At 42.3% G+C, this 12,714-nt stretch overlaps 1 protein-coding gene across 12 annotated transcripts in view; it reads left to right on the forward strand.

The window, feature by feature from the left end:
- Positions 1-12,714, forward strand: part of FHL1 (four and a half LIM domains 1) — a 98,525-nt gene that overhangs the window by 79,399 nt on the left and 6,412 nt on the right. For 8 of the 12 annotated variants that reach the window (XM_072626668.1, XM_072626666.1, XM_072626673.1 and 5 more), the window contains one exon: positions 12,532-12,713. In XM_072626668.1, coding sequence (XP_072482769.1) covers positions 12,558-12,713 — 156 coding nt within the window. In that variant the 5' untranslated portion in view covers positions 12,532-12,557. Of the gene's footprint in view, positions 1-8,408; positions 8,553-10,639; positions 10,694-10,800; positions 10,871-12,531; position 12,714 lie in introns of those variants that run through there. The other 4 variants (XM_072626669.1, XM_072626672.1, XM_072626675.1 and 1 more) reach the window with 3 other exon arrangements.

Consider the following 12,714-nt stretch of genomic DNA (forward strand, 5'->3'; position numbering starts at 1 on the left):
TTTCCATTTCAAAATGTCATTTTCTGCTTTCCACATCCAGAGAAAGAACTATGGAGGCTGAATGCACATCCAAGCATACTATTTTTCATTTTGATTTTTTTTGGTGGCTTTTCCCTTTTCTGTTTCTTCTCTCATATATGACAAATATGAAAATATGTTTACATGATTGCACATGTATGACCTCTATCAGATTGCTTGCTGTCTTTGGGGGAAAGGGAAGGAGAAAAAATTTGAAACTCAATATCTTATAAAAAAATGAAAGTTGAAAACTATCTTTACATGTAATTGGAAAAGATAAAATACTATTTCCCGCCCCCTCCTCCCATTATCAGCATCAGAGGAAAAAAAATAATTTTTAAAAATTTTTTTCAGTATAGTACAATGGAAAATGCTGGATTTGAAAACCTGAGGGACATGGGTTCAAATCCTAGCACTGCTAGCTATTAAGACACATAACCTCTTTGGGTCTTAGTTTGCTCATCTGTAAAATGGTGGGGGTTCGGCTAACTGATTTCTAAGGATGATAGCTACTTCCAGCTCTCAACCTGTGACTGGAGCTTCCTACTAGCAGCTGGCCCTCTTTCTGGCATCAAGCTAGAGGTCAGGATGTTCCTGCATGCTCCCCGCCCCCTAGCCAAGTCTACTTTTCTTATGTCCCCTTTCCTCAAGACCTTAATTCTCCTGAGTTAATGAATGTTAATGGTATGATAATGCTAATGTGTGTATATAGGCCTCCTTTTAGATAACATACCCATATTTGAACTGGGTTCTTCAAAGCTTTTAAATCACAGAATTGGAAAGTAGCCAAAGGAATAACTAATGATAGGAAAGGCAGGCTAGAGGGGGGAGGTATTTATGGGAGAGGGAAAGAGGGAGAGGAACTTTCAAAGTCTAGCATAGCCCAGTCTCCCGATTAGTAACACCAGCTGTCACTAAAAAGACAGAAACTCAGAACCTGAGTCTTGGTGGTAAGGGGGGCCCCACTGGTACCTTCCCATATATGGGTGTCATGGCCACACCTCATCATAGGCCAAAGTCTCTCGGTTCATTCTCACTGCTGCTGCACAACTGCCCTTTTCATCACTAGAGCTTTGAATATAATTTGCTGGATATTTTCAGTAAAGCAATGTAAATGCTCTTTCATTAGAGGCCTGATTTGTTTTGGGTGTGAGTGGCACTCTGATGTGGGATACAGCAATAAGCAGGCCAAAATTAACCTTTGGAAAATAATTTTTCCATTTCTATTCCCACTCATTGAGCTACTTGGGAGAAAGCGCATAGTTAGAAAAACTGTAAACAAATTGATTATAATGATCACATTTACATATTCAGATTTGGGGTCACTTGAAATGGTACACACAAGAAAAGCACCACTGCCCCAAATGAGCATATGCATGTATATGTGTGTGTGTGTATATTACATATCCATTTATTCTCTAATCATAAATCCAGTCCCCAAAATGAAGGATTTACCTAAAAAGCCATGTGACACACACACACACACACACACACACACACACACACACACACACACACACACACACACACACACACACACACACACACACACACACACACACACACACACACACACACACACACACACACACACACACACACACACACACACACCCATACCCCCATACCCATTTGGAAGCTACAGCCTATTTTAATGGAGATATGGTGGATGTATTTCAGGAATTTTCTTAAAGAGGAAACTTATTAGTTAAGTGAGGAATGATATGTCTGTAGCAGGAACCATTGAAAGAAGTGCAAGCTCTCCTTTTGGAATAAAGGGCTGAACAGCTGAGCAGAAAACTCAACTCCCCTCCAACAGAGCCCTGGAGATGGCTGTGGATTTGGCTCCCAACACCTAAATTCCAAAACTCTATTGGTTTTTTGTTTTTGGGGGGGGGGGGGTGGGAAGCTAAAGCTCTGGAGGAGTATTCATTTACATAATGAAAAATAATTCATAATCATTGCTAATATTTATGTAGCATTTTGTGTACATGATAACACTGGAGCCTCACAACCCTGGCGGGGAGGTACTCCAGCTATTATTAGCCCATTGTACAGATGAGGCCAAGGGAGGGTTTGTGACCTGCCTATGGCAAGTTCTAAGCTCTGTTGTCCCCCAAACGGACAGTAGGTTTGGGTGTGTGCGTGTGTGTGTGCGTGTGTGTGTGTGTGTGTGTTCTGTAATCTGTAGTCGCTTGAGCTTTTTGAAGTAGTCCTGAGGCTAGTGAGTGTCAAAGGCAAGGCTTGAATCCAGATCTTTGTGTCTCTAAGGCAGACCTTGTAGAGTCACTATACCCCTGACAAACACATCTGCAGCACTGGAAAGGGAGATGCCTCACTCATGTCCCACCGCTCATGTCTGTCCTCCTGACCTCTACATCAGGCCCTCACCTACTAGAGCAGTGTGTGGCTGCCCTGATGAAGTCTTCAGACCATTTCTCAGAATCATATTTGGAGATTGTTGAAGGAAATTCTCAGTTTCAGTTAGGGAAAAGAAAGATGGCCTCCTTCTCCCTCCTCCCCTCCCCTTCCAAGTTCCTGAAATCTATTCCCCAGTTGCCCTCAGGCTAAGGACTCCTGAACTGAAATATTGCCTCTGATATTTAAGGAAAGGCATTTCAGAGCCTCCTAGTGTTGCTGTCTGTCAGACAATGAATATTTATCGAGTGTCTTCTCTATAAAGGACCCTGCACCCTGGCCTCCAGGAGCTGATAGAATACAGGGAAGCATGTTACATGTGCCAGCCAGGCGCTAAGAGAGTCTCCACTATCACCAGCCTTGTTGCAGGCTTTCTGTACTCAATCTTACGTTACTGTATCAACCTTTTAACTCATCTTGCAAAATGCTAACCCTCCTCCATCCTATGCAGGTGATGGGGGCACTGTAGTAGCATAGGGAAAAACTTGGGTTTAGAGTAGAGGAGCCAAGTTTGAAGCTGTCACTTGATTACCTATGTGACCTTCATTGGGTCACACGACCTCTACACACAAGGAGGTTAAACTAGCTGACCTTTGAGCTCCCCACCCTGCAGCTCAGATTCTACTAACCCATAAGTCTTTGGTAAATGCTAGTTTCATTGTGCCAACCTCCTGCACAGAACTCTCAGTAACTCCCAAGCACCAAATTGTTGAAGGCCAAACTCCTCTCTACACCTCCTCTGCCCCCAGTGTCTTCACTGTCCTCTGCACATACTTGGATGTTCCTGGCTTTAAGCTTTGTTCATGTGTTCCAGTCCTCTGTAAGGTTGGCCCTGAGAGTTCTCACCCGTAATTATCTTGAGAATCGTGGACATTGGAGATTTGGCTGGAATCTTGGTCCCCATGCATTTCGACTCAAAGCCAAAGAAGAATGCTCAGAATAGCATATTGATTAGGTGGTCAGCCATACAGCATATACTTTAAGGTCACCAGTGAAATGGTGCCCACCGCTTTGGAGGTAGCCTCTTCCACTTGGGGACAGCATTGATAATTAGCAAGTTTTTCTTGACGTCCAGCCAAAATGTACTTTACTATACTATTTGTAAAGCACTTGGCATTGTGCTCTGGCATATGGTAGGTGCTTAATGAATGCTTATTCTCTTTCCCTGTTCCTATAATTTCTATCCTTTGTTCCTCATTCTGATTTATGGGAAGCAGCCTCCATTCATTTAAGTGACTATTACTCTGTGCCAGGCCTTGACTCTGGTTTCACGTTGTCTCATTTGCATTGTGGTATCTCAGCAGAGTCTACACATCCCTTGCTTTAGCTACTGCTTTTAGCCATTTTGATTCTGATCATTTCTGTGAAGCTGGTGATGGGGTTTCACAGTAAAACCTCAATTAAACAGATTTTTCAGTTGACCAGAATTTCATGTAGTGCTCTGATTTTAGCAAAAATTGAAGAAAACAAGCTCACAGAATCACAGGTTTAGAAGAGGAATGGAACTTAGAGTGTATTTAGTCCAACCCTTTTATTTTATGAGGAAACCAAAGCTTGGATAAGTCAGGTGACCAGGTCAGTGGCACAGGTGGCATTTAAATACAAACCCTCCAACTGATTCCAAATGAAGTGTCTCTGTGTTGTACTGATTAAGCAGAATCTCCTAGATGGACTATATCTTCATACAGGGCTCTCCAGAAGGAGAGGTGGGTGTAAGGAACAAAAGCCCCATGTTCCTTTGACATGTTGGACTGTCAAAGGAAGGGGGCTTCAAGTTCAGCAGGCTCCTATGTATGTGGGCAGGAAAATGGGACTCAAATGTCAAAGACAAGTTGAAACCAAAAAGAACCAAATCATTCACCGAGTCAGAGCAGCACCATCTTCCTTGGTGTTACTCATCATTGGAGTTGGCTGGTCATTTGACTCTTTTGCCCTGGGCTTTTTTCCTAGACTTCCTCTCTCCTACCAAAAAGCAAAGATGAAGAAGGGAAGTAGAGGTTCACTGAAGTGAAACCTGGACACTAGTATCTCCCTACCATTGACTTTCCAGCGTGTTGTCCATATGTTTGCTAATGTTTGTACAGGTGGGAAGTTTGGGGTGATACAGAAACCATCTTACCACATATTTTTAAAATCTGTGGTACAGAATACTGGCGGTACTGTTGCCCTTTGTAAGGATGGCCTAGAATGCTTGTGGACAGTTTTGCTGGACTTAAAGTCAGTAAGGACCTGAGTTCAAATCCTGTCTCTGACATTGACCAGCCATGTGACTGAGTAAGGCACTGAAACCCATCAATCTTGTTTGCTCATCTGAAAAATAGATATGATGACAGGCCCTGCCTCGAAACGCTGTCCATAGGGTCATAGACTCAGAGTTAGAAGTGACCTTAGAAGTCATCCAGTCCAGCTCCTTCATTTTTATAACTGAGGAAACTGAGGCATGGAGTGATTAAATTATTTGCCCAAGATCACACCAGTAATAACAGGATCAGAATGAGGATGTTTTTGTTAAACTGAAATAAGATAAAGTATAGAGAATGCTTTGCAAATCTTACAGCATTACATCAAGGTAAACTACTATTATTAATAGTGATGATTAATCATCATCCTCTGTGGCTAGATAGGAAATAGCATAGTATTCTGCAGAGGCATCTAATCTCCCTTCTATCTGACTTCCAAAGGCAGCTAGTTCTCCCCTCTCATAGTCTATACCTGACATTCGGCATTTGGCTTTTGTGGCTACTCTCACTTGGTGATCGATAACATCCGAAGTTGGGCAAGTTGAGAGGCTTCCCATTTCAGTTCGTATCATTAGAGATTCCTGGGGGAAATCCCTTTCACAAAAGCTGAATGTCCAATTAAGCACTGGGGGACAAGAAAAGTGAGCAAAGAGAAGAGACAAAATCCATTCTTTCCCTTCTCTGTTATTTGACTTTTGTGGTAAAAGAAAAAGGAACTGCCAGACATCTCTGTGCTCAAATAACTCAACTTTCTCTGTCGCTTCTTTTCTTTGCCAAATGATTTGGCCAAAGAGCATCGGAATGACAAACCTTGAAGTCCTCCTCATCATGGTTCTTTCCTTTTTCATCAAAGCTTCTTAATCTCTACCTTTCTTGGCTTATAGGATCTTAGGGCTTGAGCTGAAAGGGACCTCCAGGGCCCTCTGGTCCAATCCCTTCATTTTATAGAAGAAGAAACTGAGGCCCATGGAGGTGAAGCAGTTTGCCCAGGCTCACACAGGCAGGAAGGAGCAGAGCCAAAATTTGGCCTTGGGTCCTCTGAGGTCAAATCCATTATTCTTTCCATGGCAGCACAAAATTATATTACCCAATGATGGCTTCAGTCACTGTGACCTTGGGCCTCAGTTTCTCTGCCCTGTAAAAACAAGAGGATTGGATTACTTAGATACTTTACTCCAATGAATCCATGGTTTATTGACTAAATCTCCACAGGAGCATAGATTTGGGGCTGGAAAGGGCTTTCAAGGTCATTATTTATAACCTAATCACCTTGTTTTACAAATGAAGATGCTGAGGCCCAAAGTAGGTGAAGTAACTTTTTCAAGGACATGCAGGGACAGAATAAAATTTTACCTTACATTGGTGCCATTAAAATGAATTCAAGGGGCAGCTAGGTTGTGCCCTAGTGCATAGAGCTCTGGTCTGGGAGTAAGGAGGACCTGAGTTCCAATCCAGCCTTAGCCACTTACTAGCTGTGTAACCCTGGGCAAGTCACTTAACCCCTGCTGCCTCCCCCCAAAACAAAGCAAAGTTTAGTGGGGGTTTTTTTAACATCACCTTCATTTCTGAATATTCTCCCCGTCCAGAGAGCCGTCCCTTATAACAGCAAAACTAACCAGGATTCTTCATATCCATCATTTCTTATGGGGAAGTGTGTTATTCTTTTATAATCACATACTCCAGTTTTTTAGCTATTCCCCAATTGTGGGACATATATTTGTGTCTACTCCTTTGTTACTGCCAAAGGTGCTGCCGTCTATATTCTGGTGTCTCTTCTGACTGCCTTGGGATTTATGTCTAGCAGTAAGATCTCTGGATCAGAGGGTGTACACATTTTAGTCACTTTCTGAGTAATTATGCAAATTCGTTGCCAGAATGATTGGATAAGTGTGTGGCTGAGGTGAAATGAAGATGGAGGTCAAGTGAGTTGACAAGGTTCATGAACAAGGAGGTCATCAGCATACCTATACAGAGTATATCAGCATGTATACTGAAATCCCTAAGTTGAGGACAGAAATGGAAACAGATTGTGAGGCAGGTGCTAAACTCCCTGAGAAAATGAAGGACATGGAGCCTCGTACATAGTTACAGCAAGGATTTGGATAGATGGAGTAAATTTCAAAGGAGAGTCTGGAATATGTTTACTCTTTTGCCTGGTCCTCTGTGAGGCAATATGAGAGGAGCACCCAGCACTGGATTTGGTGTCTTCTAGAAGACTTTAGCTTTCTGTGAGTGCAAGATAGAATGAGAGGAAGAAGCTGGGGAGAAAGAGGTCTTGATTACTGAATGGGGACCAGAGGACCCAGTGGATATGGGAGAATGGAGGTTAGAGACCAGGGAGTGTGGAGGCAGAGCTGCATGAAAGGAGAGGAGGTGGGAGAGTTCACTAGCTATTGGATTGGGCAAGTACCAATTGGCTAGGGCTTCTCCTATTGAAGGTGATAATCAGCCTGTTTTCCCTTCAAACAGTTGGAAGCAGGGAGAAAAGGTCTTATGTCTAGGCTGGTAACTGGATGGTGACTGGTTTGTAAGCTTCATATTTGGTGTCATTTTTCTAACATTCCTTTCTTTTGTAATGGATGCTGTTGCATGCCCAATTCAGTTCAACGAGACTTTATTAAAATCAAAAGGATCCCTGCTCTCAGGAAGTGTATATTCTGCTGTGGGAAACATGTATGGTTAAGTCATTACCCAATAGGTGCAAAGTAGCCAGTAACTTATTTAGAGCATCCTGCTGCTTACAATTGGGGACATCAGGAATTACCACTCGATCTCAGCCTTAAAGGGAGGTTGGAATTCCAAGAAACAAAGGAGAACAGGGAGAGCATTTCACAAAATGGAAGAGAGTTATGCAAATACCTGTAAATAGGAGATTGAATGTTGTGTGTAGGGAATAGTGAAGAGGCCAGTTTGACTAGATGACCCATAAAGTGTACGAGGGGGAGAAATCGGTCTGGAAAGAAAGGTAGACTAGAGGCCAAATGGGTCAGGAGGAAGCCACTAGAGTGACATGAGCAAGGGAGGGCCCCAGTTGAAGTACATTTATCTAAAATCTATTGGAAATGAACTTGTTTTTTTCTAAAGGCATCGAAAGAGAAATTAAAATGAGTCACATGCATCTCTTGTTAATGGCCTAAAAAAGAAGAACAGGGAATTTTCCAAGGTGAGCCACGATGATGCTCTTTGAAAGTGTGACAAGCTGTTGTCACTGATTGATAGCAGGAAGTCTCTCATCTGACAAGTTTGATTTTCCTGCCAAATGGTATTTTAAAAATATTAATAATTTATTGCTCTTGGATATTTGTTTCTCCCCTTGGCTCTGAACAAGGAACTTGCAAACCCTTGGTGACTTCATGATCTCAGTGCAGGGATATTAGGTGACAAAGAAAGTTACAAGAATGAATTTTAAGAGCTTTTCCCCTTTTTCCACCTGTGAAGATCTCTCAATTTGGAGTCAGTCCATGAATTGGATCCTAATGTTGTTTCAACCACTTGTTGGCTTTAGGACTTTGGGCAACGTCTTTAACCTCTCTCTCAATTTCTCTCAACTAGAAAATGAAGGGGACTGGCCTGAAATGAAGAGCTTACCTTTTTTTCCATACAAAAGGCTAATGGAAGAACTTTTTGAAAGACCTTCTGCAGATACCCAGAGTGTTAAGTAGCTTGATTCTAGTTTCAGATCATCTTAGAGTACCTAGGCACTTAACTCAATATGCCATTATGTTCTCACAGATGCCAAAAGAACCTTCTCGGGTATGGTGCAGCCCACCACCCTGTCCTAGCAAAATCCCTTCCAGAAAACATTGCTGAGGTCACTGCTGTGACCATTCAGCCTGAGATGTGCCTCTCCCTCCCTCAATCCAAGTTGCATAAAGGGTAATATTTTATTCTTGTCTTTTTAGGGAAAAGTTAATGTTGCAGCAATCTTCAGGAGCATGTTGCCAAAACTACTTGTACTTGGAGGGCAAAGTTGGAGTGTCTTTGGAGGCTTGATAAATGAGTCTGTGTGTGAAACAACTGGCCTCTTAGACAAGTGTCACCAGCTATTTGCTTCACTGCACAATTATCTAGGATTAGGGGAACATCGATATTTTGCTCTTTTTACAATCACAAATCATTAAAAAAAAATCAGCTCACATTTTCTTTCCTTTTATTTCTGTGTACTTTCTGCCCCCTCCCCCTGCTTTGTGTACAGAATCATGAAATGTAAAAGCTAAGACTCCATCTTGTCTTTAAGTATTTGAATGGCTACCATGTATAGAAGGGATTTTTGACTTGTTCTGTTTAGCCCTAGAGGGTAGAACTCAGTAGTGAGTGGATCACAGAGGTATTAGGTTTAGCTGTGAGGACAAACTTCTAAATAATGAGTTGTTCAAAAGTGAAATGGGTCTTAAAGCAGTAGTTAGATGACCCATTTGGGGACATACTGTAGCATGCTCCATGTGTATGGGTTGGACCACATGGCTACATAAGTCCCTTTCAACTCTCAGATTCTGTTTATCAGGCAATCAACAAATGGGATTTATTAAGCACCCACCCTGGGTTTGTCAGTAAATATTTAATAATTACTTGTTGACTGTTGAATGACTTTTTTAGGCTCTGGGACAAAAATTCTATTGAGACATGAGTCACTTCTAGATCTGTGATTTTAACCCAGGTCCTCTGACTCCAAACCAAGTGTTCCTTTCCACTGAATTCATCTGGAGAGTCTTAGTTGCCTGGGAGGGGCGGCACTCAGTGATTGACTTGCCCAGGCTCACGGAGCCAATATTGGTCAGAGATGGGACTTAAAGCCAGGCCTGACTCCCTGGCTTTTTACCCAGTATATACCAAGTTCTCTTTATTTTTATAGGTAGGAAAACTGAGCCCTGGAAAGGGCAGGGACTTGTCCAAGATCAAAACTGGATCTAGAATCCAAGGCTCCTCCTTATCTTCTGTTAATTGGGTTTTTAATAGTTTTCAAATAGTGATTTCATCTCCTCACTTTCATATCAACCATGACACATTTCCCATCCTTTCTCATTGCTCTCTGTACTTGGCTTAAGCCCCTGTTGTTCTAACTACAGCCTTGGCAAAGGCTGTAAGGGCCTAGTTATGTCCTAAACTGCAGGATCACAAGATATGTGACATCATACTTACTGTTACTACTATGTATATCACTTACAGCTTGTATGGTGGAATCATAGAATTGAAAGGAACCTCATTGGCCATCTCATCAAACTCATAGCTGACCAAGAATCCCTGCTCCAATGGGGAAGGGGCACCTCCTATGTGTCAGGCACTTTACAAACATTGTCTCCTTTGCTTGTGATGAGGAAGCCAGTACTTCTTGAGACAACCCCATTCCACTATGGAATTGCTGTAATCAAGCCCTAGATCCTCCCCTAGTTCTACCCTCCAGGGCCAAGCAGAGTCAGTTGAATCCCCATTCCACCTTAGTTGGCCTTCGGATATTTAACTATTGTTTTTTCACCTTAGGGCAGGCCACCCCACCTTGTACCTTTCCCAAAGAGGGCATGGGGCTGAGCTACTGAATAAGAGTCTACTCCTAGTTTGCATCAGGAGCCAGAGGACTAGGTTTGAATTCCAGCTTTAAGTTGCAAGGCCTTGAACCACTTCCCTCCTCTGAGTCTCAGTTTCCTCATCTGTAAAATGAGTTCAACTAGGTGATCTCTAAGGTCCTACCCAATTCTAAGTCTATGACTCTAATTTGTCTAAGGATAAAAATGTATGCATAACACTTAGCTGACCTTTAGCATTTTAACGTTTATAATCCTTACAAAGTTGCTATTTACTGATCAGAAACACTGGCATTTCCAGTGGTTTCACTTTTTGGTTTTGGTTCCAAGGGAGAGTTCAAGCAGCTTTTGCCAAGTTAGCTCTGAGACAGGGTGTGGTTTCCTGAGCTCCTTCTGTGCAGTTTGGTTGTCCATGGCAACATCACCAAACAACTTTGGCATGTGTTTGTATAAAAAACCAGAAGGCACTGGGGTGGTCAATGTAGCTGGAAATCAGTGGTGAGTACTGGGTCTTATCTGGTTGAATTGCATGCCTGTTGCGTCATAAGGAAGTAGATGGAGTCCAAGCACATAAGTGGCTTATAATTCCTGAATTATCTCTAGATAAATTACATAGCTGGTATATACTTAATGCATGCACATTCCCTCTGGAGGAAGGCAGGGCACAGGAAGCAGGTCTGTTTAAAGCAAAATTTATGTCTCTCTGGTTGGGGACTTTTTGGATAGTTGGGGCATGAAGCAAATGAAAAGCTCCTTGAGGGCAGGGACTTTTTCATCTCTGGATCCCCAGCACAGTGCCAGGCACAAATGAAGTGCTCAGTAAAATGCTTATTGAATTGGTTGGGGGGAAAGGACAAGGGGAGTCATAGTTGGACAAATAATTCAGATGCAAAATTTCCAAATAGTATTATTAGTATGTGGCATAAAATATATTTAAATATGCAATGTAAATGTTCTTTTTACTTGCCTTTGGCACATCGCGTTTTATAAAATGTTTCCCACAGTAGGCAAGGCAGGCATTACTATCTCCGTTTTAGCAGTGAGGAATGCAAGAGGTAAAGTTCTTTTATAGATTTTTTTATTGTTATCTATTTCACAAGCTTCAAAAGCTAGTAAGTATTTGGAAGAAAAAGTATATGTATATAATGCAGTTGTACTTGGTTATTCCACTTCTTTGTTAATTTTTGTTGGAATATTTGACCTTAGAGAGGAGACTTTTGAAGATAGATATAAGTGGATGTGAGAAGGAAGATGTAAAGGTACCCATTCTCCAAAGTTAGGAATATGGGAGATGGGACAGAAACAGAAGGAAAAACAGATCTGGGGCAAAGATAATGGACATTGTTTAAGGGGCCATCGAGGTAATGTTTTTAAACAGGTTATGAGTTTGAAGTTCAAAAAACATCAAGACTGTGTGCAGAAAGGTAGAATTGAAGCCATGATAGTAAATGGAATTTGTCAAGGGAAAAAGAGAGAGAATAGAAGGTTCAAGGGCTGAGGATAGGCCCTTGAGGAATACTCACTCACTTCTGCACTTGGGCAGGGAAATGGGATATTCTTTTGCAGAGGGGGTAGTTTTCCTTATTAGGCAGTAAGAAATTTTTGAGGAATTGCTTTCAGAAAAGGGACAGATCCAGCAATCATCCCTTAAAGGGCTCTAAGTGATCTTACTGCTGTGGTTTTAAATATTCTGTAGAAAGACAACCACACAAGGTCCCTATCTTGTTCTGTGTGACACTTCTGAAGTTTTGCAGGAAACTTATTTAGGTTGATTAGTATTCTTTTGTAGATGTGGGGAAAGTGAGGCACAGAGGACATGATTGGAAGACCTTAAAGGTAGCTGGCCTCTTTCACCTGCCTTCCCATCTCTGTATAAAGGAATCCATCTTTTCTTCTCCCTGAAATCTGTTTCCATTTCTGGAATGCAGCTTTTTTCCAGCTCCTTGCACTTAATGGCCTGGTATAGGGAAAACACTAGTCAAGTATCTCCCCCCTCTTTTCAGTCCTGTCTTAAAGCCTGCTTCCTCAGTGTTTGCTGGTGCACCCAGCCCATTCTTAAACTTTGAGGGACGGGAAACTGCACGTGACATTTTTATTGCTTGAAGGAGGCTAGGCAGTGCACTATCTTGGAGGACTACTGGAAATTGGTTTGTCACAGTGTGCTTTATATTTTACCAAGAGGTAAGGGACTCAAGGAATCTTTCTGCCTAGGTCTCAGACAGACTAAAAGGGTATCTCAGGTACCCAGCAAAGATCTGTGTGCTCATTGCCTATTATGCCCTCCCTGCTGGGTCTCCTGGTGTTTCAGCTTCATTGTTTGCCTTCACTTCCCACAGGTCCTGGAGGTTACACAGTAGGCACCATGTCTGAGAAGTTCGACTGCCATTACTGTCGGGACCCCTTGCAAGGGAAGAAGTACGTACAGAAGGAGGGCCGTCACTGCTGCGTCAAATGTTTTGACAAGTTCTGCGCCAATACTTGTGTGGAATGCCGGAAACCCATTGGGGCTGACTCCAAGG

This window comes from Notamacropus eugenii, chromosome X (genome assembly GCF_028372415.1).
Source record: "Notamacropus eugenii isolate mMacEug1 chromosome X, mMacEug1.pri_v2, whole genome shotgun sequence".
In the NCBI taxonomy this organism is placed as follows: Eukaryota; Metazoa; Chordata; class Mammalia; order Diprotodontia; family Macropodidae; genus Notamacropus; species Notamacropus eugenii.